Raw genomic sequence first — 27998 nt, forward strand, 5'->3', positions numbered from 1 at the left:
TGGATGCCAGGGTCAGGACTCTCCTGCATGGGCAGCATGAACGTCTCCAGTGAGGTGTTGAGGTTCTGCTTTGTATGTTTGTAAGTGTTCTGGTCCAAAGTCTCCTCACACACAGAAGATCTTCTCGCCGGCCTCCTCTGGTGTGGGCGAACCTCGCCTGTTTTCTCTGCAATATATTTCAACTCGGACAAAGCCCAAAAAATGCAGTTTATTTCATATTTTTTTCTTTTTTTTTAGCAGATGCACTCGAGACGCACAACACGACAACAACGGCTCTCCCCCCCTGACGTTTGGTAATAAGAAATTTATTTTTCCGACAATTACAAAGAACAAAATATTTCAAAAAGCATATTCATATGTTACATGGACTGTACGGGGGATCCAAATGGCGTGTGCTTTTACTCTAAACGACTCCGGAATGAGAGCTAATGGAAACAAAACAGCGGAAAAAAAAAAAGAGAAAACTAGGAATATTTGAGTAATTTGATTAAAAAATATGAAATATTCCATGTCTAGGTAGAAAAAAAGAGGAGCTGAAGCTGATGAGAGTGATATTTATACCCTGATACAGTGTTTAGGCCTCTTTTGAACCGTCAAAGTATTTTACAACAACAAAACCATGGCGACACGCCCGTCGCGCAACGGCTAAACCCATCGGCCTCTTTGGTTCCATCATCAGGTAGAATACATTTGAACAGATCTCAATCAGGATTCTATAAAAATAACTTTTTTTTTTTTTGTATCTATTTTTTTTACTTCAATGGCAGTTTCTATTGAGTCTTAGTACTGGTCACGCAAAACTCCTCAGTGCAAATATTCCAACAAACTTCCACCGCGAAAGAACGGGCGAAAGGCGACAGCGGCCATCGGAAGGGTTGGAGCCTAGGAGGCTAAGAGCCCAGGAGCCTAGGAGGGTGAGGGAGTGGGATGGAGGGGGGTGATGTAATGACCCAGGTCTGGGCGCCCTGGAACCGGGAAGGAGAGCGGAACGCGTCGGGCTCGTGGGAAGATCCGGTGAAACGTTTAACCTGGAAATATCAAAGTGATGTCAAAGTGACTGAAAGTGTGTCTGAAAGTGTGTTAGAGCGGGCCGAGCGGGAACGTCCACCGGGACACATTCGTTCCGAGTCATCCGGTTCGTTTCGTTTTTTTTTTTTTTTTTTTTTGTTTCAATCTCGATTATCACCGCTCCGCGCGCCGGGTTCCGGACGTGGCCGCGAGCACCTTGAGGTTCTTTTAATAAGCGTCGTCCCCGAGGACGACCGTCCGTCATCGCTTCCGGGATCAAAACCTGTCCATCGATTTTAGTGAAAGCGAATGTTTTTTTTGTTTTTTAGTTGATGAAAGTGTTGCAAAGCGCCTGGCGCTAATCCTGCACGTCGCTCAACTCCGGAATTATTTTCACGTCAAAATTGAATTGACGGATTCTTCTATCAGAAGAACATCTTGCATTTTTTTTTTATTATTTATCTATTTTAATTCAAAGAAAAAGGGGGAAAAGTCAAAGGTTGTAATATTTAATATTCTATTTAACATATGGACGTTAATAAGTGCCTGACGGTTAAATGTCAGCTTAATAGAAAAGGACTGGGGACTTAAATAAGCGCAAGTTTGCCTTGAACTCGACCACGTGCAAGTGTTGATAAGTGCGTTTGTTAAAAAAGCATGTATTCCTCTCGGTAAAGCTACGCGCACCTGACGGATGAAGCAAATGCCTCCGACACCATTGGAGAAGGTTTATCTCCCGAGCTCAAACCGATGCCCGAAAACACAGATTCTAATGTTATCCCGGTGCAGTTGGATGTTAGTTAGCATCTTTTCACCTCACGAGAAGCTCATTGACGACCACCTATTACAAGAACCCCTCCCGGAAGCCTTTTTCCAGAAATGGCGAATCAACCGTCGGCCGACGAATGTATCGGCCGCGCGTGCATTTCAAGTATTGCTGACCGTCTGAGCGGAGTTCGGCTAAAACCTATACATTGCATAGCTCATGCGGCACTTGTTTCGTTAGCGACGGGAGCGCCGCCGAGGGCTTGTTAAAGGCATTCAAAATCCGCGAGTGCTGTTGTTGCGAAGAGGAGACCCTTCGGACTCATCTGGAAAGCGTTTGCTCGGGTCAGAACCGATCGTTCCGATTCGTGAAATTCGCCGAACCGGACCGTCGAGGATACTCGTCACGCTCTCGGGCGGCCGAGCGAGGAAGCCGAGGCTGCTTTTAGCCGCGCCCAAACGTACTCGATTCCACGGAAGTACACGATGAATACGAAATACAAACTGTCTGCGAGATCGGTGGAATATGAAGCTCGGGTTGATGGTCGCGTCTTTGAATTCGTGATGTTTTTAACCCTCATATTATGTTAAGGGTCAATTTGACCCATTTCACCCATTGACCCAATGGGTGAAATTGACCCTTAACGTAATATGAGCGTTAAATCTACATTCCACGACCGTCTTGGCGTTGTGGACTCCGGGTCGACCCTCCATACTCCTCAGATCCTCATCTGAAGGGATGCTGATCAACACAGACCTGATATCTGGGCATATTTTGGTTTAATAACGTATTAAAAAAAAAGAAAAGAAATAAAAAAAAAAAAGGATCAAGTCTCGGCGATCTGACCCGGAAACACATCGAGGCAGAAGAAACATCATATCAAAATGACATTCGATTTTCTTTCATTTCCGTTTTTTTTTTCCCTCATGTTTTTCCCTCAAATAATTGCATCATTTCATTGTGATTTATTTCATTTAATTTTCTAAATTTTTGACACGATCCTCTTTCATCTTGTCACATTTTAATTTTATCTCATATAAATATCTTTTTTTTTTTTTTATTTTACTCCCCCCCCCCCCCCCGTAATCAGAAAGGCTGAAAATGCCATCAGTGAATCGGAATATTAAATTACATTCGTAATTATCCAATGAATGTCAGAACAGTGATGAAGGATTTCGCGAGTATTTTAATCAAATGAAACAAGTCCTCATTTTGATGAGGACTCACCCCCCCCAGTGAATAACATAAATATAGATTGATTTTCTTTTCGACGGCTATTGTACTGATTGGAATGGCGTTGGAGGCGGGCGAAGGGAGATGACGGTAAAGGTTAGGCACATAAAGCACGGCGGTGAGCGTAGAAAACACCGCCATCTTGGTCTGCGTGAAAATACCCGGCCTTCAACGCATCTCCCTCTTTTTGGAAATTTCCCGAAGAGCAACGGGAGGATAAAACTACCTGGCCGGGCTCGGCGTTGATAAACGACAGCGTCTGATTGTCCAAAGTGTGTTTCAAACCTCAAAACGGCGTTCGCATCCACCATGTGACCGCCTCGCCGCGTAACGTTCGCGCCGCATTACGTCGTGCGCTGTCAAAAGGTTATTTCTCATGTTTCCCGTGAGACTGATTTTTCTTTTTTTTCAATTTGAGTGACGTCATTCATTAGAAAAACATTCCTATAATTTAAAGGCGTAAATTATCGATCATTATGGCAGCAATTACTCATTGCCGATCGTGTCTGAAGCCCCTCTCGGTTCCCCTGACAACCTCCGGGATTAACCTCCAGTAGTAATCCTTCGACAGCTGGTTGATCACCGTGACGACGCGTCTCGTTTTTGCCACCGGGGGGGCTGGAAGGGTGGTTGGGGGGGGCGACCTACCGCTCCCTCGACGACGAATAATTTCCTTTTTAACGCAAGCGCCCTGGTCGTAAGGCATGTGAGCTTTCGCTCGAATGAAATCCTCATTCTCTTCGCTGATGACATTGTACTATTTGTGAACGATTCAAAGAAGCCTTTTTTTTTTTCTCTTCTTTTTACGCGGACAGTTAATCGGAAAGGAAGTGCTGCGTGTTGGAGAAGCTCGACCGGACATTTTTAGTGCCGGTCCCACCTTCTTCTACTGGAAAGAGGCGTAGCTGAATCACATTTCTCTCGGTGACTCACGTAAGGCTCCTGACGCCTCTCGTCTGGTTCCAAAATGAGATACTCACTTCTAAACAAGTGGCACCTGCTCTAAGAAAACGACTGACAGCAAAAATTTACATCGTATAATGCTGCACTTTAAAGGCTAGTAGGTTATATAAGTCTTGAACCAGATCCTCGCTATCTTAAAGATATTTCATGGAGATATTGATTGTTTCGTAGAGAGAAGATCTGGAAGAGACCTCTTCGTTTCCCTTTGAAAGAGACAAACACTTCCAGCAGAGAATATAACGAAAATATATCAACAAACATAAATATATGTACAAGTTTTGTGCAGGCATACATGACGGTGTAGATATCTGAGGATGAGGTTGTGCATGTTTTCTCCTTTGTCTATAAATAGTAATTTTTTTTTTTTTTCTTATTTTGTCGGAGTAGCGTGAAACCGTACCTCAGTTCCACCTTAAATAAACCGGAGTTTAACACGCTCAAGCGCAGCCGCACTCCTCCACGATCATGTTGGGAACGTCCCGCTTGACGATGTTGTACTCGTCGTCGAAGTAGAGCATGGACATGGTGCTGAGCTTGGTGGGGATGCAGCAGGAGTTCATGGAGCCCGGGCTCATCCCTCGCATGCGGTACTGGTTCACCACGGCCGTGTGGAAGGACGAGGCCGAACCCGGGACTCCCGCCATGTAGGCCGGGCAGTTCCCCTCGCAGTAGTTCCCAAAGTAGCCCGACGGCGCGATGATCCAGTCATTCCAGCCGATCAGGCGGAAGTCAATGTAGAACTGCTGGCGGCAGCACAAGCTGCTGCTGCCGTCGCACTCCAGCCCCCTCTTGCGGATGCGGTGTTTGCTGTCCGCCTGCCGCGCCCGCACCACCAGGAAGGGCCGGTGCGACTCGTCGTTGCGGTTGAGGAGCACCGGAAGAACCCCGTCCGCCTCGCAGCCGTCGCAGCGCACGTCCAGGTTCTGGCGCCGGTCGCCTTTCTCAAAGACCAACCGCACGGCGTCCGTCAGAACGAAGGTGTGCCAGCCGCTGCGCTTCAACTCCACGCGCTTCTCCACCAAGTTCCACTTGCTGCCGAGGCCGGGCTCCTGGTAGTACACCTTCACCGTCACCTTCCGCCTGGACCGCATCTCCACCGGGGGCGGCAGCAGCTTGAAGTAGAGCCAGAGGGTGGCCTGCGTCACCTGCAGGTTCTGGTTGCCCTCGCTGGAGATCAGGAAGAACAGGCTGGACTTGGATGTGACCATGTCGTCTGCAATAAACACAAGGTAGAAGGTTAACGTTTCTCCAAAAAAAACCTGACCAAAAAAAAAAAAAAAAAGAGTCTCAGAACATCAAATTTTCCTCTTCTGAAGTCATTCAGGCGCATCGTGGGAAGAGAGTGACCACGTAACCTGTTGTTTGTCTGCAACATCACGTCTTATTCGTGGAGAAACGTCTCCCACAGCAGACTTTTGAAGTCGAAGCCCCAATTCTGTTTTTTTTCTTCCCTCCTTCCACTTCAAAAACAACTTCTTTTTTTTTTTTCCATCGTCGCATTCCAACACGAAGATAATGTGGATCACGTCACCTTTTTTTTTTCTTTTTTTTTTCTTCAAGCCTGAATCCCTGCAGGCCCGGCGTGAACGTGGGAACTCTTTAGCTCGTTTGTTTCCAGCTGCACAAATCCAAGTTATCGCACGTTGGTCGGCGGTGCAGAATTGAAGCCGTCTATTATCTCTGCTGATGAGATCTTGTATCTCGTTCTGATGCGTAAAAACCTCGTGGCCTCCAAGTGCCGCCTTCGCAAACCGGTCCGACTGACCGAGTGATTCCCTTTCTTCGGCCGAAACCGCACGTTACGCCCTCGGTTGCGGCGCATCCAGCTTAAAACACAACCAGCGGCGCCGTCCCGGTAAGTTCATCCCTCGGACCGAGCTTCCATCTGGAGATTCTTAGCTTGTTTTCTCGCGAACGTCAAAAAACGTCCCAGAAGAACCTGCAGTGATCCCTCCATGGCAACAACAGGGTTATTTCCAAATGCTCCCTGGGAGGAGGTCCAAGAGGAGCTCCTGGAACTCATGAGGAGACTCCCAAGGAAGGGGACTCTTTGTACCCCCTTTACTCTGAAAACACATGCTTATATATAAACAAATACATATAAATATCCTGTATGTATGTTTGTGTATTAAGTATATATGTGCATATATACATACACATATATGTATATATATTAAATGTATGTGTGCTTCTGAGAGTATATGTGTGTATATATGTAAACATATATATACTGTGTTTGTAATGTTTTTATATAGGTGTATATATATATATGTTGTATGTATATATGTATGTGTATGTATATGTCTGGATAAGCAAACAAACATATGTATATATACACTTTATAAATGTGTATGCGTTTGTGTGTATAAATATATATACAGGACTGTCTCAGACAATTAGAATATTGTTATAAAGTTCTTTATCTTCTGTAATGCAATGACAAAAACAAAAATGTCATACATTCTGGATTCATCACAAATCGAATGAAATATTGCAAGCCTTTTATTATTCTAATATTGCTGATTATGGCTTACATCTTAAGAAAACTCAAAAATCCTATCTCAAAATATTAGAATATCATGAAAAAGTATCTTTTGTTGTTTTAATTGCATTACAGGAGATAAAGAACTTTATCACCAAATTCTAATTTTCCGAGACAGTCCTGTACATAGTGTGCATGTGTGTGTGTGTGTGTGTGTGTATGAATATATATATATATATATATATGTATATAAATATAGTGTGTTTGTGTTTGTGTGTGTGTGTGTGTGTGTGTGTTTGTGTTTGTGCGTATAAATATATATAGTGTCTGTGTGTGTATAAATATATATATACATATATATGTGTGTGTGTGTGTTTATATATATATAAATATATATATATGCATATATATGTGTGTGTGTGTGTGTGTGTGTGTATATATATGTATATATATAGTGTGTGTGTGTGTGTGTGCGTGTGTGTGTGTGCGTGTGTGTGTGTGTGTGCGTGTGTACCCATAAAGTTCATGGTGATGAGAATCACAAAGGGACCCCTCAGCCTGTTTTTTTGTCTAATTTTGTTTTGGTCCACACCAACACGAGGCTTCACACACACCAAAGGTCCGTCCTCCTCGTCGGCGAGGTTCCAGTCGAACCCCCGAAAACATCGTGACGCCAAGAATCCGACATTTACGTCGAGGTCACGCTCACAAATCCCTGCTTTTCTTCTCTCCCGGCCGTATTTACGGCCCCCCGTGTCAGTTATCCATGCGGCGCCATCCGCTAGCGGACGCCTCCGCGGGAGCGAGACGCCGCCGTCGCTCTCGACCGCATTTCCCGCTGACTAAGTTAAGCGAGGACGTAGCGGGGTTGCGATCCCTCCTCCTCCCCGCCGCCAACGGGACGTTCCGGAGGCCACGTATAACGACAAAAAGGCCTGGGAGCGTGTGGCCGGGCCGCCACGGGGAGAACGAAGGCGCAGGAGCAGCATTTCCATGACATTAGCCGTCTCTCTGAAAGCTCCCGCAACAAGTGGGCTCCTTTTTTTTTCCCCCTACATTTCACCGCCGTTTGATTCAAAGGGGCCGGAAGGAGGACGAACCTCTCGGAGAGAAGTTTCTCCGGGACTCGGCTGAGTTACGGCCAGAGGAGACCTTCTCGCGGCGCATGTGTTTGAAATCGTCGCCCGGAGCGGCTTGGTCTCGCTGCGAGCCGGGGGAGCGTTTAGATGTTGAACAGATGCTCCCGGGTAATTGATGATGTGATGAAACTCGGTCGGTCGCACACTCCAGAAACAAACCGGTGTTGGTATCCGTCGCCCTTTATCGCGGATTCTTTTTGTTTTGCGTTAACACCGGAAAACGGCAGGAAGTCCACCAGGAGGCTTCTCGGCGTGGAGTTTGCTTGCGCTGCCTCGGATCTGCACCGCGTTTTCCTGCTTTCCAAAAACACACAGGAGGTTGACCGAAAAGCGGCGAACGGAGGAACGGTTGAGAACGAACGAACGCTTCCCTGAAAGACTCAAGGAGCTCAGCTCATCTGCTGCACGGCTTCAGAGAGGAACATGTAGAGAACCCACCAAAGGAGGAGGTTTATGGTCCTCTCGGGCCGGACCAGCTGGAGGAGGCCCTCAGGGTGTTGTTGCGAGGAGGAGCCGCGCACCCGCTATTTACCGCCGAATGTTTTCTTAGTTATTATCTTCATGTATCATTCTTCGCATTGTTCCCTTTTTTTTTTTTTTTTTTTTTTTTTGCGCCGATTCTTTTGCGAAAATGTCGCATCGGCGTCACGTCCCCCTCATTTCATTTCGACAGAAATGATCGATTAAAAATTTTGCAAAAACGTCTCCAAACCAGAGCTCATCGGTCACTAAAAAAACATTGTTCTCCAAATATGTAAATAAAAATAATCCACAATCTGATGGACCGGCGTGTTTGCGGGTCTAATTTTCCGTTAATGAAGAGGAATCTCTCCGGATACGACTCCGATGGGGTCACTCGGGGTCACGCGGAGAAGGTCATGGAACATCTATTTAAAAATACAACACACACTCTCAGGTGAACTCTTGACTTGAAGTTCTTCACCTGAAGACGTTCCAGCCGTCATCCCGGAGGTCGCCTCACTTCTTCTTCTCGGTGAGCCGTCTTCAAGTGAAGAAATTCAAGTCCGGTCGCCACGACGAGAAGATTTGGACGAGAACGCGCGTCTGGTAATTCCTCCGACCGGCCGAAGACCGTCCCGGACGGGTCCCGACGTGCGCAGCGGCCGCGGCCTCCTGCACGTCGGTGAACATGGAGGGTGGAGGTTCCCCCGATGAAGATACCCGGGGGGGCCAAATGGAGCGGAACACTGAATTGACAGTTCCGGCGTGGATGTTGTTTTCCACAGACGAGCAGCCACATTGTGGGAAAACACGGACCCGACGCGTCCGTGTTTTGTCGCGTTGGTGCGACAAGTGTGTGTTTGAGGGGACACACACACACACACACACACACACACACACACACTTCCAGTCGGGAGTGTGTTTGCATCGGGATCACACACATTCAAATAATTTTTAATTCCTCTTCCCTCAGCCGCAGGGAATCTTCAATCTTTGTAGTCACTGCTAACAGTTAAGACCATTCATATTTCATTATATTTCTTATTCTTCCTCCTTTCTACTATTATCTATTACTGTTATGTTTTTTTTACTTGAAACTCTGGCACAACAATTTCCTCAATTTCCTTGGGGATTAATAAAGTTGTTCTCATCTCATCTCATTAATGGCACGTTTTGTGTCTGCGCGTGATTTAATAACAAATATACGCTGGATTCGCTGTAGGTGGCGCTAATTTTTCCTTCTGGCGCTGCCAAGAAGACGGGCCAATCGGGTTCGGCCTCTGGAGAGGATGTGGGTCAGAACATCAAGACCCGCTTATTACCTTTGTATGTTTTAAAGCGCACGTGTCAAACTCAAGGTCCGCGGGCCAAATGTGGCCCGCCACGTCATTTTATGTGGAACGTGAGAACGTCTTAAAAGGTCCGATTCAAATAAATAAGTCAAACGCGTGCTTTGACCAGAAACCACATTTCCCATCGCTCAAGCCGATCACAACCATCACATTGCGGTGAATCCACATTTAGTTAAAACTACAAATGGCCTTTAAATGTCCAGAATAGAGAAAAGTGGATGCAGATGGAAGGCATATGTAACATTTTGGATTTGAATGAGCTATAAATTCAGAGCAATTGAACATGAAGGAGTTGTTTCATTTATTTTACATGACATTTTAGTTATATTTCTACTGTTTGCGTTCCACTTGGCCCTTTGAGGGCGACCGTGATGCTGATGTGGCCCTCGTGTTTTAAGGCTTTAAAATTGTCGGCAACGGCTTTCATTTATTCATTTTGGTATCTTATATCCTGCACTCTGGGTTGGAGCTCATATGGACACAACAACCGTTGGCTCTCCGTGGAATATCTGCGCCATTTTACAATTTAGTCCAACTGCGTGTTTGTGGACCGTGGAAGGAAACCGGAGAAGCCGGAGGAAATCCACTCCTGCGAACCCCGCTCGATCCTCCTCGCTGTGAGCGGGAGCACCGACCACTTATTTATCCATTTATTTACAAACAAAAACATCTCATAGAAGCTTCATCCACTCCTGAGCTTTTTTGTTTTTGCTGCCATTCGTGCGACAAGTGTATTTGAAACACACTCCCGGTCAGGGGTGTTTTTTTCAGAATAGACCCGGCTTTGCATCGGGAACGCAAACGCTCAAAAACAATGACGCGTTTCGTGTCACACACGCTCCTTTTGGATGAATCAGGCGCGAGGAGAAGCGAGGATGAATCCCGACCGACCGCCAGAACGCACGCATTCCTGCCTGACAGGCCGCAAACCCCCGACAGCCCCGACAACCCCTGGCTAAATAGCGGTATTTGTCACGACACCACAGGATCATTATCTCAACCCAAACCACGTGAGGCCCGTCGGACGGCTCCTGCAGAAAGAAGGGGGGGGGGGGGCTCCCGCCAACCGTCAGCGGCCAATCCGATTCGATCCCACGAATCACGTGACCCGGGTTTGGCGGGGTAAAGAAGTTAGAATTATTGGGAAGGTCAACATGCGACTTGCGGAGGAAGGACGGCCGGGCGGAACTGGACGCGGAGGCGGAGCTCGCTGAAAATCAGGCCAGCATTTACGGCGGCCTTGACAGTTTGGAGACACGTGCGCACACACACACACACACACACACACACACACACACACACACAAAAAGAATCCTAACAGGCCGGAGCACGTCAATCTGCATTCAGGCTGCACTTCGGCCTCCACAAAAGTTCTGACCTTATACTTAGAGGGTTCACACACACACACACACACACACACACATTGGTGGAGATGAAGGCAGGGTTGGGAGTTTTGTGTATGTGCATGTTACTGTCAGCACACACACACACACACACACACACACAGTCGCGGGCAAAGCAGGTGCTGATCATTTTCAGCCGCCGTGGAGCGGAAGGCTCCTCCGGGGGCCCGTGGACGGACGCCCCCCCCCTCGCCAACCCCCCTCCTCTGGCAGTCGCTCAACGCCGCTAATGCCGCCAACTGGCAGCGGCGGACGATGGCGAGGTGGAAGGCCTGCTGCGCGGGGCCGACCCCCCACCGCTCCCGGGGGGAGGCGGTGAAAGGCTCCCAGCGGGCGCTGATGTTTTGGTTTTTCACGGAAAAAGGCGAGGGAAGCCAAAAGGAGCGTTTCAGGTTGGGGGGGGGGCGGGGGGGTCGCCGCCGTGCACAAACGCGACAAAACAACAACCCGCCGGGTCCTGGTGAGGAGGAGCCGCCCACGTCTGCCGGTGAAGACCTCCTCAGAGGTCCGGAACACCGACATCCACGGTATTTTTAAACTTGGAGGAAAACGTCAAAACTGCAGAGGAACAACAAGAGCGCCGGAGCTGAATGTTAGATTTGAGTCTACGGCACCGGGAGATGCGACCTTCCAGATGTTCTCGCGCTCTTATTCCATCAACATCTGTTCCACATCAGCCGCAGGTCTTTTCTCATCCAGGTTCAACACACACACACACACACACACACACACACACACACACACAGGAGCAGCTGATTCCTCATTCCGGACAACAAGTGTCCCGCATCTGCTCATGATCACGTGTGTGTGTGAGTGTGTGTGTGTGAGTGTGTGTGCGCATGCGTGCACATGTGTGCATGTCTGTGTATGTGTGTGTGTGTGTGTGTGTGTGTGAAAACCTGGTACCTTGCACCAGAAACACTCTGGTGAGGAACTCCTGATTTCAGATATAAGTTTTGCACTGTGAAGGTGAAGAAGCTAGTATGTATGTGTGTGTGTGTGTGTGTGTGTGTGTGTGTGTGTGTGTGTGTGTGTGTGTGTGTGTGTGTGAAAACCCGGTACCTTGCACCAGAAACACTGTTGTGGAACTTCTGATATCAGATATTAATTTTGCACTGAGAAGGTAAAGAGGCTAGTATATCTGTGTGTGTGTGTGTGTGTGTGTGTGTGTGTGTGTGTGTGTGTGTGTGTGTGTGATCAGAACCCCTCCAGCCTCCCGCCCCTCTGCTGTGCAGGTGGCTCCCTGTCACCTGGACAGGAGACACACTCGTTGATCTCGTCAACCCCCCACCTCCACCTCCACCTCCACCTCCACCTCCACGCACACACACACACACCCACACGCACACGCACACACCTTTCTCTGCGAAGCTGATGATCTCGGAGCTCTCCTCCAGCACCTCGTTGCTCATGGGGTGTCCGTCCAGCTCGGGGATCTCCAGGCGTCCGTCCTCCCGCAGCTTCCCGGCGTGCAGCTTCCGCAGCGCGGTCACCATGGCCGCCTTGGGCACGGGGTGCGTGATGTTGGGCCGCTCCCGCATCTGCAGCCGGGTCAGGATGTGCCTCTTCACCGCCTCCAGGAAGTCCACGCTCAGCCGCGGGGGCTCCGCGGGCTCCGCGGGCCGCGCCGCGCCGCAGGACGCGCAGGTATCCCGGGGCTCCGAGCGCGCCTGCGCGGCGGTGCGGCGCACGGAGAGGACGCAAACCGCGAGGAGAGCCAGTCCGAACGGCCAGATCCTCATTTTCCGTTCGCGCTTCTTCCCCCCTCTTCACTCGCTTTCCGTGGAAAGTCCGCGCGTCACGGCGGCTCCGCTCAGGTCTGACGCGCACGGTTGTGTGCTTCCATTCACTCAGACCGCGGAGGTGGAGGTGGAGGGCCGCTCTTCTACATGGTCCTAGAGAGGTCTTCCTCGGGTGAATCCTGCTCCAGACTCCGCGCAACTTCTCCTCGGTCGCGTCACGCGTGGAGGAACACGGCGGGCGCCTTCGTCCCGGCGGGCGGGAAACGTCCGAGAAGATCCGACTCCATCCCTCGGACCATCAGGCCAGCATCTCTGGCTCTCTCAAGGCCGTGCGCGTCGGTCTGATGTCGGAGGTCCGAAGCGCCGTGAAGAGGAAGAAGAAGAAGAAGAAGAAGAAGAAGTAGAAGAAGAAGAGGAGGAAGAAGAAGCGGAGGAGGAGGTGGAGGTGGAGGATGGGGGGAGAGGAGGAGGAAGAGGAGGAGGAGGAGAGCCGAGGAGCGGCTCCATCCTGGATGTCTGCGACTCTGGAGGAGCCTCTGCTCACCACCAGGAGTTTATACACGGGGGTGGGGGGAGTGGTGTGTGTGTGTGTGTGTGTGTGTGTGTGTGTGTGATTGGTATTCCACGTGGAGGCGCAGCAAACGGATGGTTTCCTGTTTTCATCCACAAAATTAAAAAAAAAAAAAAAAGTTTTTCTTCAGAAGTGGCCTGAGAATCCACAGAGTCCAGAAGATATCTGACCTCCGAGGCTGGAAGCAGGATCAGCCCAGCAGAAGGAGGAGGGGTTCCTGCTCCAGAACTTTGTTGCAAACATCTCCAAGCATTCTGTTCTCGGGTTAAAGCTCAGAAAATGTCAAGAGATGAAGTCACAGAGCAGATGAGCGGGTTATTTATCGGATTGTTATTGAACAGGTTTTGATCACAACTTAAATAGTCAGAAATAAGATCAACAGATCTGAAAACATCTGGTGGAACAGAAACACAATTAAAAGTCTTTATTATCTACTGATCCTGAGTGAGATGAAGAGTTCGGGACAGAAATCTGATCTTTTTTTTTTTTTTAATGAAACCGGTTTAACATTTTTAGATTTATTCCCAATAAAATATTGGAAATCAAATTTCTTGGAATCTCATCTTTTTTATCCTCGCTGGTCTCAGCCCGCTCACATCCTGCCTATTTTTGTTTGTTTATTTTATTTTTGTCGTCGCAGTCGTCACTCCGTTTATGTTTTGGTCGTCTAGTTTCACTCCGACTGTTTTTTTGTTTCCATTCTTATCCTTGATGTCGTTGTTTTCTCTGGTGTCTATTTATTGGTGGATGTGGATATTTATATTAATCTCTCTATTCATATGAATATTCATATTTATTGACACTGTTACTATTATGCTGCTGTGGCAAGAATTTCCCAGATGAGGATCGACACATTTATTGATCTTTCCTTACAGAAAACGCCTGGACCGAAGCTGCGGCCGTTCGCCTTCTCCTTCATCCACCGTCCAGGACGGCGGCTCGAAGGAAGATTTTCAAGCGAGGACCAAACGACTAACTGAAAATGGACGAACCGCTAACTTAAAATGAAATATCGATTTTTAACGTCGATACGACTTTTACGGAGTTTCCGGAGGCGCTCGGGTAAAAAAGAAACCAAGAAGAAACGAGCGTCCTCCTTTTTGTGCGGCTGGAAGGATCTTAAAGAAAAATACATCTGATCAAATGTGCGTCTTTGACATCGTGTTTATACAAAAGCGGAAACTTGAAACACATGAACGCGGCGTAACGCCGCCGCTCTCACGGCACCGACACAAACGCTCAGTTCTCCACTTCTATTTTCGGACCCAAAACACAAGCTCGGCGCCCCAACCCCCCCGACGTTTGGCGTTTCCTGCCCGAGACACAAAACACCACATCAGTCACCCGGCAGAGCGCCGCCTGAAGAAAATAACCTCTTTACACATTTCAAACAGCCTTATAAACATTATTTATTGGGCGTCAAACCTGCTCGCCCCCGCTTTTTTTTTTTTTCCCCGATTGTTGTTTGCTGCCGTTTCCGTGCTTTTATTCTGTAATCTGACATGATTTAGTCGTTCATGCGAGTGGGAACCCGCTGGTTTTTAACAGTCTATAAAAAAAAAAAACAAAGCTGCCGGCTCGGGGAGTTTTAAAAAGCCGCCCTCCGTGAAGCGCGGCATTAAAAGATAATAAAACACACAATGAAAGCCAGAGAGCATCACCTGAGCCGGGCTCCCCTCGGGAATATCAGATGCGCGGTTTGAGGTGTTTCATTTTCTCACAGGGGTTTCGCCGTGGATTTCTTTCATTCGTGTGAAAAACGGCTTTTCTTTAAAAAGCTCTTGAAATGTTCCGTGACGCTTCGCTCAGCGAACAATGCCGAGGAATGCCAACGATGCGAGCGTCGAGCCGAAGCCTTCGGTCAATGTCGCCTCGGTTCCTCACCTGGATTTGTATTATAATCTCCATTCTGACTCCTCCGAAACCCCTCAAATCACATGTTCAGACACGCGACAAAAAAAAAAAAGCCTTTTTAGTGGAAGTCAAATCCGCACAGCCGCAGAAAGTGAGCGTGGCCGTCGGCAAACATTTGTTAGTAAAAACTCCCAACCAAATCAGGTCGCGGCCACGCCAGACGTGGTGCCAGGCCGTGACCTTTGACCCCCAGCTGGTGATTATCATAGGCAAAACAACAGGAAGCAGTACTCCTCAACTGACCTTGGTTTTTTTGGGGGGGTTGTTTTTTATCAGATCCCTGATATTATTTGCAGGAGCGGCGCTGGCTCCACGAATGAGGGGACAAGACAACACACGTTTCACTTGAAATGAAGCTCTTTTCTTTGTGCAGAGGAGCCATGAAGGCCAAGTAAAGGAGCAGCGCCATCTTTTGTCCACATTTTGAAACTACATGTCCTAAACAATCGGCCTTTTCGGGACACTGACTTTCCCCTCTATTTCTGGGGATCCTTTCACCTCAGGGAAACATTTTCAAAGAAAGTTGGATGACACAATAAGATAATATATCAGTAATAATGTCAAGAAAAAATAATTCCATTTAATTCTATTTGCTGTTTTTGCTCTTATATTCAACTTTTCCAAGTTACTTTGGTGGTAAAAACAGCAGTAGCAGCAACAATCACCGTCATCATCAATTTGTAAGTATTAACCATCATACATTTTAATACACATTTAATGCGCTCTCATGATTAATTCTCGCACATTTCTTGTGTTAAATCTCAACTCAGTGACAACATTATACAAGACAGTGGGTGTTACTGAATATTTCTTGTGTTTTTAAAGCAGCAGAAAACATTTTGTACAGACATTTTATTGACAAGAGTTATCGAAAAAGAATGGCTAAAATAAAAAAGCTTTTGGGGGCGGAGGGAGGGGAACGCTTTTTCATAAAATAAGTTTGAATTTAACAACCCGCTCACTGAAAACACGGACTGACGACAATAAATGAATTTTCGACCAATATATTTGGTAACTACGGAAGTTACCAAATAAGAAATCACAATAAAACACCGTTTACGGGATTATGAGAAAATATATATATTTGTTATACATTTCTGTAAAAATGTACAAAAGTTGATTGTTAAAATTGTAGGAAAAAGGAAGGGACCATGCAACATTTCCACATTATTTAAGTTTTAACAAACAGAAAAAGACAATTGAATCTGTACCTGTACGGACGCGTGTGCGCGTCAGCTCATGGGTGAATTTAACACTTGTTCTAAAATGTGAAAGAGCAAATATGAATCGCTTTTTAAATGTTTAATTAGCGTACTGAAGCCCCTTTTGCTTCTCGCTGGATCCGACCGATAACGTAAACAACAAACTTAAACGTAAACACAAGGAATTCCGTGACGTCATTTCCTGTCAGCACTTTCTGCCGGCTAGCGAACAAATTGTAAAGTAGGATGACTCACTCGGTTTCAAATTTCCAAGCTCGTTCATTGTGCAACCTTCGGATGAATACAGGTAGCCGTGCGCGCTGTTAAGTCAAATGTACATTTATATTTCTACTTGTTTATTGCATCTGGGAACAAATAGTACTCGTTTATGATAAAATAAGGTTAAGGAACTCGGATTTGTGGCTTTATTTTGAACAACGAGTCGGTCGTCGTCATGGTCACGCCTACGCTAGCGCCGCCTTCCGTCTCCGCTTTTACGGACAGAGTGAGTCCTCTCGCCCCGTATGTGTCGCTCTTCGGCGGGGTCCGGGTACAAGGTGGGGCAGAAAGTCTCCTGGTCAACTTGTCAAAGTTGAGTGTGCGCCGCTTTATGGCCAGTTCCTCTGTGAGCGAAAGACAAACACGTTAGCGGGTAAGTCTCCGGACTTTTCGTCGTATTTACAGCGCGGTTGTAAAATCCAAATGATCACTTAGCGGCGTTTTATTGTCCCGGTGTGTGAATTCCCCCCCGGGGAATGAGAGCGTTATCTGTGGCTGGCTAGCTAGCCCCCCTCCCCCCTCCACTCTCCCTCGCGTGTTGAGTGACAGCCGCCGCAGCCAATAGCAAATGCCCGGGGGCAGGCGAGAGCGCGATCTGAACCAATCGGCGCCGCCCGTTGCCTGGAAGGCGGGACCCCGGGCCAGAAGAAACGGTCGTCCTTTAGCTGTCAACTGCTACAACAGAGGAAGCGGCAGCTTCGGATGACTAATTGTTCCTCTTTCACTCAAACCAAACTCTATTTCTTTGTCAGTTTGTTTTTTTCTATACGTTGCATTTCTTACTGACTTTCCCCCCCTATTTTGGAAGTCTAACTGTGTTATTTTCCACGTTCTTTGGCGTTTCTATCTTGTCAGATATCCCAAGTATTATCATTGTGATGTTGTTATTTAAAGCAGTTGAGTCGTTTCCAGTCAGTTTTCAGAATTCTCTCGGTGTTTAACCCTTCTCATCCCATTTGTAAACATTTTCCAAGAATGGGGATTCACTCATCTTCATTTGGAGAGGGATTAATCGTTTTAAATGGCAATATCCTGTATTGAAATAATAAAGAACTCAGGACGGGGCATTTTATTTACAAGAGATTATTTTCAACTGTTTTATATGGGATACATTTTTTTGAGAACTTCATGGAAAAACAATGTTATCCTTTAATTCTTTTTCACAATAAAAACCTTTTAACCCACTCATTAGAATTCCGAGTCAAATCAACAGAAAAAGAATGCTCTTTATTTTGCCTGACAAGAGATAAGAACTCCAGAGATCTGTTTGAATTATAACAGAGATATTTAACACTTGAAACAGAAAAACAGCATTCTTGTGCCTCTGCATGGGCGTCGTAACTAGATCTGGAGAGAAAGTATCTGGTAAAGGTCATGGCTGGAATCTGGCTGAGTGTGTTTGTGGTTTGAAGTGCGTCCACGTCGCCCCCATCTCCCGCAGTCGGCCTCCCGTTCCAGCTCTCGTGCACGTCCTTGCAGGCAGGCCGCAAAGGTCACCGGCAAGCTTCCATCTGTGTCTCCGCAGCGGCGTTTACAAGGGTTTCTTATCAGTAAACACCTGTCTCTCTCAGGAAAATTTGTCCCGGTGGCTCTAAAAACCCGCTCGAACACGCAGCCTATCCGAAAGAATCCGTCTCGAAAGGTTAGCTTGGCGATTTCTGGTCACACCCCTGAAGGTGTGCATTGTTTTCCCCGCTTATCAGCCCCCATGGAGTTTCCAGAGTGTAGCTGGTGGAGGTGGGGGTGACGGTCGGCTCGCTCGTGTCGCCGCCAAGTGGCCGGCGTTTGCACCGACGCCAGCGAAACGTCTGGTTTCGGAACGTCGGAAAAATGTGGACGTGGTGGCTCCTGACGCCCGGCGTTCCTGGGGACGGCGCATCCGTCCCGTCACGTTTGCTTTAGATTGATGTTTTTTATTCATCTATTTAATTCACCCGTTAAAACAGCCATGATTCTAAGCCTCAGAGGTTTGTGCGAGGTGTCCCGACCACAAAGGGTGGCTCCTCACCGAGCCCCGCCCCCTGAGCGCCGGACGCTTTTTTTCGGAAAACAAACGACCCCAACACTGGATTTAGACTCCCATTTCCTCGGGGGAACCAAAGTTCCTGGGAAAAGCCCCAGCGGATGAAATGCATCTGTGGACTTCTATCCATAAGATATGATAAATGTTGACTTATTTGCGGCGCGTGTGTTCAATGCTAGCTTTATTTTCCGCACGATCTCTGTTGGAGGTTAACAGATGGGTTATGAAATGCTTGTGTATTTTCCCTGGAAATTAAATGTGAATCCAGTCACACGTCTCATTTCCGGATGCACGGCTCTTTTCAACGTCGCCATTGAAAACACACCTTGTGATGTTGTTGCGATCCATCGGTCGCGGAGCGTTTTTAACCGCAGCCGATCTGGAACCCCGCGCTCTCCGCAGGCTTTTCGTCGCGGGCAGAGCTTCCGGACGTGCGACCGGCAGACGGCGACATGGCGTCGGGGAAGAACAAGAACCAGACGTCTCTGGCGCTCCACAAAGTGATCATGGTGGGCAGCGGCGGCGTGGGCAAGTCGGCGCTCACCCTGCAGTTCATGTACGATGAGGTGAGACTCCCGTTTCGAGGCGGGTCGGAAGGTTCACGAGAGGAAGGCGACAATTTTTGCCAGCAGAAACTGGCCTACATTATCGAGTAGGAAATAGATGAAATTAACCGGGAAGTGAGCGGAGTATAAACAGGAAGTGACCGCCGTGGCGTCTCCGCTCCCAGTTTGTGGAGGACTACGAGCCCACCAAGGCGGACAGCTACAGGAAGAAGGTGGTGCTGGACGGCGAGGACGTGCAGATCGACATCCTGGACACGGCGGGACAGGAGGACTACGCCGCCATCAGGGACAACTACTTCCGCAGCGGCGAGGGCTTCCTGCTGGTCTTCTCCATCACGGAGCACGAGTCCTTCACCGCCACCTCCGAGTTCAGGTGAGGGTCCGGTGCTCCTCGCTCGCTCTCCCCCACCACTGCTTTGGTTTGCCGCTGTCTTTTTGTCGTGTATTTTCTAACATTTTTTAGTCGCTTATTCAATTTAGACTTGATTCTTTTGCCTATTTTCGGCTTCGTTTTCTAAACCGATGTTAACGGGCGGAACGGTTCGCACCTCCGCCTGGCAGCAGCAACGTCCCTGGTTCATTTCCAACCAGGGGGTCTGGAGCCCCCCTTCTGCCCTGGGGTCACTGTGTGTGTGTGTGTGTGTGTCAGGGAGCAGATCCTGCGTGTGAAGGAGGAGGAAGCCATCCCCCTGCTGCTGGTGGGGAACAAGTCGGACTTGGAAGACAAGAGGAAGGTGACGGCAGAGGAGGCCGGGGCTCGGGTGGCTGAGTGGGGCGTCCAGTATGTGGAGACCTCAGCCAAGACCAGGGCCAATGTTGACAAGGTGCACACTCACACACACACACACACACACTGGGATTATTATGCTGTAAAACCATGTTTACCAGCCGCATCAATAAGTACCATCATTCCCGGACAATTGAGCGCACCTGAATAGAAGCTGCACCGGCTAAAAATACCTAAATAAATATGTGTGTACATAAAAAGGCCTCGCTGGTCTGTGAGCCGCAGGCGTCCACGTTGTAACACGAGATATTTACTCTTTTATTTGAAGCCAAAGCGGTGACATCCACACATACGTACCGGAAATGCTTATTTCCAAACACTGGCTGTAACATGGCTGGCGAAAAAGAATAATAATAAATAAGACAAGCCATCCATTTTCTATCCCCGCTTCGTCCTCCTACAGCTGATGTCCATCTCGGTCTTCCTCCGGCGCGCTAAAACTCTTAAAGTCGTCTTCTTCGCTGTCGGAGTTGAACGGCCTCAGAATTTCACTCTCGTTTCATAGCGCCGATGTGACGAGGCTAAATGATTTGGCGACGTGAAGCTCGTTTAAAGCATCCACACATAAGCCGCAGTGTTTGAAGCGTGAAAAAAGTCCGGAAATGACATGAGATGCATATACACATATATGTATCTCCATGGAAACATAACCGTAGTATGTTAAAAGACCTGTGTATCTGGGGTCAAACAGTGTTTTGTGTTCTTATCGGTCGGACAGGAGTCTGATGGAGCCGTGTCACTGGGCTCCCGACGTTCATGCATACAAACACACACACACCTTCTTTTTTTACAAGAGGCATGTTTTTGGAAGTCTGAAGTGTTTCCCCCCGCTGCCCCCCCAGGTGTTCTTCGACCTGATGCGGGAGGTCCGCAAGAAGAAGATGGCCGAGATCAAAGACAAAAACGGGCCGAGCGGCAAGAAGAAGAAAAAGCGCTGCTGCATCCTTTAACGGCGAGACGTAAGAAAAGAAAACAACGCAACTATGAAAAAAGTGCTCAGAGGGGCGGCAGCCCGACGGGCCAGCTGCTCCCGCCACAAACTGCTGCACACACACGTTGCCATGGTTACCAGATGAACCTCATCCAGTGCCTCTTGACTCTTTCATGTAATTTCTGTCACGATGTAGACCCGGGGCTCCCAGGTCCAGGGGAGGGGGGGGGGAGGAAAGGGGGTCTCCAGAATCCAAACCTGCAGAGATCATATTAAAACTACAAGAAATGAATGGAAACTACAAGGAAATGAACCCTAAATGTTCTTAAAAACATACAAGAATTGCAGTCAAATCTCTAGAAAATGATGTTAAAGTATTAAAAATGCTCAAATGTCATAGAACTTAACTATAAATTGATTACAAACGACCCATAAAGCGCTTCCAAATCTACTACGCTTGTCTTACAATGCTGCCACAGTTGAAATCTACATTTCAGATCAATTACAAACTACCTGCAATGAACTCTAACCACAAATTACCTACTCGTGACCTGAGAGGAAACCGTAAAAATCACGGAACAAAGGAAATGAGCTGCAAATCCAGAAGAAATACTCTTAGCAATGAAAAAGACAGAGAGGACGTACAAATTTCGAGAGAATCAAAAGTTCCAGACAATCTCCGCAGCGCAGTGGGGCAGAGTGTCGGACGGCGGTCCTTCCCGCCGGTCGCCTCCTGATCGCTCATCTCACACTTCCAAACACTCCTTTTGTATGTAAGCTTTAGTCTTCACGTCCCCCCACATGTAATTTATAATCAGTCCAAGGGGGAGCCCATGTATGACGTGTATGTCGGTGTATTTATGACGGGTCGCGGTTTGTATGTTTGTACGTTTGTTTGTTCGCGTTCTTGTCTTGCAGATATTTGATAATAAAAAAACAGGAAATCCCTGCCGCCGCCGCCGTGTGCCGGAGTCATTTTGAAGGCGGCTTTGGCCCACTGCAGAGGTCAAAGGTCAATCATTTCAGAAATAAGTCAGTCAGCTTTATTGTCGTTTTCTCCACATGCAATCGACATACGGAGGAACGGGGAAGATGTTTCTTGCTTTCCCAGCCGACCAAATAATAACTGAGCTCATTTTAGCAATAAAGTGCACAATAAACAAGCAAACATTAAACTGGAGGGTATAAAGTTCACGCAGATACAATCTACTGGCACCGAATTGAAAGGATGATAGAAATTAACAGCATAAACCTCTGAAATGTATAAATATGTCATTTTAATTCGAATAGAGTAGCAGTTCAGTAGCAGTTATCAACCGTTCAGAGCAAAAAAACTCATCAAGTAATACCATACAGGTGAGAAATGAAGTGCATTTAGAGGCATTAAAAAGTCAGTATACAGTCGCAGTGTGATGGGTTTTCCTGTAACCCAGCAAACAAAAAAGACATCTTTCCACATAAAACAATAAAATAACACATTGTGTATTTGGATTTTTGAGATGGTAAGTTTCAATCATTTTCTGAACGTAGATTAACGTTTAAAAAAGTGGGAATTATGGTATTATTAAACGTGGTATTCTAATAAATAAAATAAACGTAACTCATCTGATTTGAACCTGGCAGCCGTCGTGGGATTAGGCTGCAATTCCTCTTCTGGCCACTAGATGGCAGCAACACCCCGCCAATGACCCGTGGAACGGACACCCGGCGTGTCAAGGATCCACATCCACACGAAAACACGGAGAAACGCACAAATCCCGCGTCCACGTCAAGAGGAGGAAAAGACGAAGGTTCTTACTTTCCTCTCTTGTTTGTACTTTGAAATTTTTCTTGCAACAACTGTCAGCAATCAGAATGCACTTCCTCCGGTGTGTGTGTGTGTGAGTGTGTGTGTGTGTGTGTGTGTCGGTTCCAGAAGTTTCTCCCAGTCTAGCTCCGAGCCTCCTTCAGATGGATGTGTGTTTTGGGCCTGCTGGGACGAGGCGTCGGCGTGGGTGTGCACGCAGCGTGTCCTACATGCGTGTGTGTGTGTGTGTGTGTGTGTGTGTGTGTGTGTGTGTGTGTCCGCTGCAAGCCAGCTGGTGTGAGTAATCCTCTTAAGAGAGTAATGCACCTGCTGCTGAGCCTGCAGGAGGCTCCTTCCAGCCCGGAGAGCGGCGCCATGCTGGCCGGGGACCTGGTGGCCGAGTGGGACGTGGCGCTCAGCGACGGCGTGCACCGGGTCCAGTTCGCTCACGGGACCACCACCGGGAAACGGGTGGTGTTCGTCAACGGTCAGGTGAGAGAGGAGATGGATGGAGATCTCACACACACACACACACACACACACACACACACAAGAGATAGCACGGCCACACGGAGGTTAGAAGTTCCCGCCTCCCAGCAAGCAGCTGTTGATATTTCCACATTGTAAAATGCGTAATTGTCTTTCCGCGCGGGGCTGCGATCGACAGGCGAGGTCGGGTTAACCGGGTTAATTCCGGTCTCTGCAGGAGGTGCTGAGAAGAGACTGGATGTTCAAGCTGGTGGGGAAGGAAACCTTCGGCATCGGGGCCTCCAACACCAAGGCCACCATCACCATCGAGGCGGTGGGGGGCTTCGCCTACGAGTACTCGCTGGAGGTGGGAGGCAAGAGCCTGCAGAGCTTCACCGACAACCGGGCCAAGACCACACACACCTGGCAGCTGCACCTGGACGGAGGAGACTGCAGAGTGGTCCTGGGTGAGACCCCCCCCCCACCGAGACCCCCACCGAGACCCGCACCTCCCTGTGACCCACGGAGCCCCCGGGAGATATTTAGAAAGCCTATCACAATCTTATTTTGTCCCACGTGACCACGTCATTCCAGCCTTGGATGTTATTTTCTCGGTGCCGATGCACTGAAATAGTGGATAATTATTGATGATGTGATATAAATTCACCCTTTCATTTGTAGTTCACCAAACATACGACAAAAAGGCACAGGATTTCTCTGCTATGGAATATAAATACGACTAATATATTACAGACTCGCATGTTTTGGTTGAATCGCATGTTTGGCAGCATTTGTGAACTGCAGTATGGCTTCATGCCTAGAAAGAGTACTACAGATGCAGTATTTGCGTTGAGAATGCTAATAGAAAAGTACAGAGAAGGCCAGAGGGAGCTGCATTGCGTTTTCGTAGACCTAGAAAAAGCATATGACAGGGTGCCAAGAGAGGAGCTCTGGTATTGTATGAGGAAGTCTGGAGTGGCAGAGAAGTATGTTAGACTGGTGCAGGACATGTATGCTCGCTGTGAGACACTGGTACGGTGTGCTGTAGGGGTAACAGAGAAGTTCAAGGTGGAGGTGGGACTCCATCAGGGATCAGCTCTGAGCCCCTTCTTGTTCGCAATGGTGATGGACAGGCTGACAGATGAGGTTAGACAGGAATCCCCATGGACCATGATGTTTGCGGATGACATTGTGATCTGTAGTGAGAGCAGAAAACAGGGAGAGGAAAATCTAGAGAGGTGGAGGTATGCTCTGGAAAGGAGAGGAATGAAAGTTAGTCACAGCAAGACAGAATATATGTGTGTGAATGAGAGGAACTCTGGTGGAACGGTGAGGCTACAGGGAGTGGAGATCAAGAAGCTGGAGGACTTCAGGTACTTAGGGTCAACAGTCCAGAGTAACAGAGAGTGTGGAAAAGAGGTGAAGAGACGGTCCAAGCAGGTTGGAATGGGTGGAGAAAAGTGTCAGGGGCACCAAGAGATAGAAGAACATCAGCCAGAATAAAAGGAAAGGTGTACAAGACAGTGGTGAGACCAGAGATGATGTTTGGACTAGAAACTGTTCCAATGACCGAAAGACAGCAGGCAGAACTAGAGGTTGCAGAGATGAAGATGTTGAGGTTCTCTTTGGGAGTGACCAGGATGGAGAGGATCAGGAATGAGTCCATCAGAGGAACAGCACATGTTAGATGTTTTGGAGAGAAGGTCAGAGAAGCCAGACTGAGATGGTTGGGTCATGGACAGAGGAGGGATAGAGAATATATTGGTAGACGGATGCTGGAATTGGAGCTGCCAGGCAGGAGGTCTGGAGGAAGACCAAAGAGAAGATTTATGGACGGAGTGAGAGAAGATATGAAGGTAGTTGGTGTGAGAGAGGAGGATCCAGAGAATAGGGTCAGATGGAGAAAGTGGACTCGCTGTGGCGACACCTGAAGGGAAAAGCCGAAAGAAGAAGAAGAAGAAGAAGATGATATTACAGAACTATATACACAGTCATAAATATATTTTATAGAGCTTATAAACATCCTATGACGGTTCGTCGCAGCAGCACAGAATATATGTGTGTGTGAGAGGAACCCGGCTGGAATGCTGAGGCAACAGGGGGTGGAGATCAAGAAGGTGGAGGATTTCAAGTACTTGGGGTCAACAGTCCAGAGCGTAGGAGAGGGTGGAGAAGAAGTGGAGAGACGGTCCAAGCAGGTTGGAATGGGTGGAGAAAAGTGTCAGAGGTACGAAGAGATAGAAGAACATCAGCCAGAAGGAAAGGAAAGGTGGAGGAGACGGTGGGGAGATGATCTACAAACACTGACAACGACCAAAAGACAGGAGGCAGGAGAGAGGAGCATCCAGAGAACAGGGTGAGATGGAGAAGGTGGACTGATTGTGGAGATCCTGAAGGGAAAAGACCAAAGAGAAGAAGAGCAGATCTTATAAACGTCCAGTAAATGCACAGGGGTGAGGAAGGGGCCCGTTGATGATGCGGAAACGTCTTATTTCTGGTCGGATTGTTTATTAATCGCTGATTAAATGAACCTCTGCTCCGACAGAGAAGGACACCATGGACGTCTGGTGCAACGGGCAGAAGATGGAAACCACGGTGAGAAACCTCCGTTGCCGTCCCGTCAGAAAGATCATTTCCACCGTGACGGATTCTCGTATCACAGTGAGGCGTCGCGTTATCGGAGGGATCCAAGACCAACGGCGTCGTCGTGTGTCGGTGTGTGTTCTCGCAGTGTATCTCTTGTATTCCGAGCCGTTGCCGTGGAAGCGGCTTCTCGGAGCTGCGATTTAAAGGTTGTTTGCGCCCGTGGCGATGGCAGGAGGTCCGAGCCCGCCGGCATGGAAGAAGGGAGCGCCGTCTGCTATCGCTAGAGGGGGAAATCTGAACCCGGAGGGAGTTCGGAGGCCTCGGAGCAGGACGTTCGGGTCTTAAAGTCTGAGGACGGCTATTTACGGCACGGGAGGAGAAGAACCGTTGACCTTGAACGGGTGCGAGGTCAAGCGAGGGAGGGAACGATCCACCGTTTTAAGACGCTCTTAAATCCGAGAGGCATCTCCTCTGGAGGAGTAAAGACGAGCCCCGTTCATATTCCTCCGGGAGGTCGTCACGGTCGCCGAGGTGACGGAGGAGCTCTGCGGGAGAGATTTATCCGGGGACGGCGAAGGCTCAGCTCACCCGGGCTCGGTCTTGTTGTTCGGTAGAGGCCGAACCGGCGAGGTGGCGGGGAAGCGGATCCCAGCTGATGGAACCGAGCCGGAAAGCATCGCTTTGGGTTTGTAAGCCTTCGCGCCTTCCAGAGGGTCAGAAGCCGTGGGTCCTGACCTCCGGCGCGGTGGCCTTCACTAAATATAGTGAGCCGGTCCTGGATAGGAGGGTGAAGGTGGACGGATGATGAGGCGCCGTTGGCAAAATCACGGGCGTGCTCACTTTGTAAAATGCCAGCCGGGCTGAAATTAAGCCCCGTGTGCTTCTTACCGGCTCCCTGGACACCTGCTGGATGTGGACACACAGGCCTCCAGACGCTGTTTGGCTTGTAGTCACACCACGAAGGGTTTAGCACATGATCCGCCCCGCGGCAGGCGTTAGTTTGCGACTTATTCATTCATTATCTGTGCCACTTATCCCGCCTAAACACCCTCTCATTCACACATCCGGCCAATTCGGGGGTCTCCAACCCGGAGTCACGCAGAACGCCGGGGACCTTCCCGCTGTGAGGTGGAAGTGCGAACCGCTGCGCCACCGCGACGCCCTACTTTCTGACTCATTTGAGAAAAAGAAGAAAAACTGCAATAATCTCAAAAAATATCTGTCTTTGGAAAAAGTAACGTAAAAACATGAACTCGGTGTGAACCATTTCATGCTCAAAAGCAGGGGAGGGCGCGCTAAACCCCGCAGTTAAACATGGGCCGAGTGGGTCTGGGGTGGGATCGGGCCGGCGGGGGCCGGCGGTTGTTGGCGGGGGCCGACGGGGGCCGGCGGGGGCCGGCGGGGGCCGGGGTTTGACTTGCCAAGGCAGCCAAATGAGCCATAACAGCCATTGTGGGCAAAGATGGAACGGAGTGGGTTATAATGAGAGCAAACTCATTTCAATGGGCCGTTCCAGGAAAAGTGCTGCGAAAGGGCATCCTAAAAGTGACGTTACAAAACGTGCTTTTTCTCTGTTTTTGACCGATCAGGACCGATTTGCACCCCGCGAGCCCTCTTGATGTGAATTCAACCCTTTTGGATGTTTGTGCTGTTTAGCAGATGAAATGGGAGCCTGTTGCTCCTCTGAATGAAGCATTCTAGTTCTTGAGAACAACAAGTACAAGTAAAAGTCTCATCGGAATGAAATTCCACAACATTTTCCACCGAAAATGACTTTTAAACCAAAAATGTCGGCAAATCAACTGTTGAAAAAATTGCACTGTAAGCGTTTTTAATCAAGAGTGTATGGATGTGATACTCAAAACACGGCAAAATATCCCAAATGACAATTTGGACAATCATGATGTGGTCATTTGTGGAAACCACGTGACACGTCCAGATCCAGGAACGTAACCGTTGGTGAATCGTTGGCAATTTTGTTTTTGGGGAATATTCAAGATGTTTTCCGTCTCACTGCTGTGCCGCTCTGTCCCACAGGGAGAGTTCGTAGATGACGGCACAGAGACACGCTTCATGGTCGGGGGGCACGAGTGCTGCATCAAAGTGATGAGCAGTGGGAGGAAGAAGAGCGGCATTGTGCACTTTTTACTGCTGGACGGAGAGAAAATACCAGCTTTGGCACAATAAGACTGCGCCCGAGTGTCGGGCGGCTTTTGCAGTCTTTAGGAGAGAAAAAATAGCGACCTCTCGTAACCTAGATGGAAATAAACACCGACCTGCCGCGGATAGTCTCATGTCACGACAGCAAATAAACTCCAAATTCCACACCAGCAAG

The 27998-nt window shown here is 48.4% G+C and overlaps 3 protein-coding genes across 5 annotated transcripts; 2 read left to right on the top strand and 1 right to left on the bottom strand.

Moving 5' to 3' along the window:
* Positions 1–289: 289 nt before the first annotated feature.
* On the bottom strand, positions 290–16662 carry LOC147233629 (inhibin beta B chain-like). The gene is made up of 2 exons (XM_086148623.1): positions 12166–16662; positions 290–5183 (listed from the first exon to the last, which is right to left on the bottom strand). The coding sequence occupies exons 1-2, from the start codon at positions 12548–12550 to the stop codon at positions 4408–4410; spliced, it is 1161 nt and encodes a 386-aa protein (XP_086004749.1). The 5' UTR covers positions 12551–16662; the 3' UTR covers positions 290–4407.
* Positions 16663–16740: 78 nt separating this feature from the next.
* LOC147233630 (ras-related protein ralB-B-like) lies at positions 16741–21779 on the top strand. Its single transcript, XM_086148627.1, has 5 exons — positions 16741–16889; positions 18942–19105; positions 19270–19478; positions 19755–19929; positions 20735–21779. Exons 2-5 carry the CDS (start codon positions 18992–18994, stop codon positions 20840–20842), a joined length of 606 nt encoding a protein of 201 aa, XP_086004753.1. The 5' UTR covers positions 16741–16889; positions 18942–18991; the 3' UTR covers positions 20843–21779.
* A 735-nt stretch (positions 21780–22514) lies between these two features.
* Positions 22515–27986, top strand: LOC147233631 (fas apoptotic inhibitory molecule 1-like). Of its 3 annotated transcripts, XM_086148626.1 has the most exons (5): positions 22544–22613; positions 22948–23101; positions 23316–23544; positions 25623–25792; positions 27701–27986. In XM_086148626.1, the coding sequence occupies exons 2-5, from the start codon at positions 22985–22987 to the stop codon at positions 27848–27850; spliced, it is 666 nt and encodes a 221-aa protein (XP_086004752.1). In that variant the 5' UTR covers positions 22544–22613; positions 22948–22984; the 3' UTR covers positions 27851–27986. The 3 variants fall into 3 exon arrangements, with proteins under 3 accessions (XP_086004750.1, XP_086004751.1, XP_086004752.1); XM_086148624.1 differs by having other exon boundaries at positions 22515–23101; XM_086148625.1 differs by having other exon boundaries at positions 22525–23101; positions 25623–25672.
* The last annotated feature ends 12 nt before the right edge of the window (positions 27987–27998 follow it).

The sequence above is a fragment of the Fistularia commersonii genome, chromosome 6, assembly GCF_037954325.1.
Source record: "Fistularia commersonii isolate RoL2024-O1a breed Wild chromosome 6, RoL_Fcom_v1.0, whole genome shotgun sequence".
Lineage (NCBI taxonomy): Eukaryota > Metazoa > Chordata > Actinopteri > Syngnathiformes > Fistulariidae > Fistularia > Fistularia commersonii.

Excerpts from the sequence above, each read along its gene's own strand:
- LOC147233629 (XM_086148623.1), bottom strand. The coding sequence starts at position 12,550 with ATGAGGATCTGGCCGTTCGGACTGGCTCTCCTCGCGGTTTGCGTCCTC. Across the intron at positions 5,184-12,165 it reads CATCAGCTTCGCAGAGAAAG|ACGACATGGTCACATCCAAG; the intron begins GTGTGTGCGTGT and ends TGTTTATTGCAG.
- LOC147233630 (XM_086148627.1), top strand. The coding sequence starts at position 18,992 with ATGGCGTCGGGGAAGAACAAGAACCAGACGTCTCTGGCGCTCCACAAA. Across the intron at positions 19,479-19,754 it reads ACCGCCACCTCCGAGTTCAG|GGAGCAGATCCTGCGTGTGA; the intron begins GTGAGGGTCCGG and ends TGTGTGTGTCAG. Across the intron at positions 19,930-20,734 it reads CCAGGGCCAATGTTGACAAG|GTGTTCTTCGACCTGATGCG; the intron begins GTGCACACTCAC and ends CTGCCCCCCCAG.
- LOC147233631 (XM_086148624.1), top strand. The coding sequence starts at position 22,778 with ATGTGTGTTTTGGGCCTGCTGGGACGAGGCGTCGGCGTGGGTGTGCAC. Across the intron at positions 23,102-23,315 it reads TGGTGTTCGTCAACGGTCAG|GAGGTGCTGAGAAGAGACTG; the intron begins GTGAGAGAGGAG and ends CGGTCTCTGCAG. Across the intron at positions 25,793-27,700 it reads AACGGCGTCGTCGTGTGTCG|GGAGAGTTCGTAGATGACGG; the intron begins GTGTGTGTTCTC and ends TCTGTCCCACAG.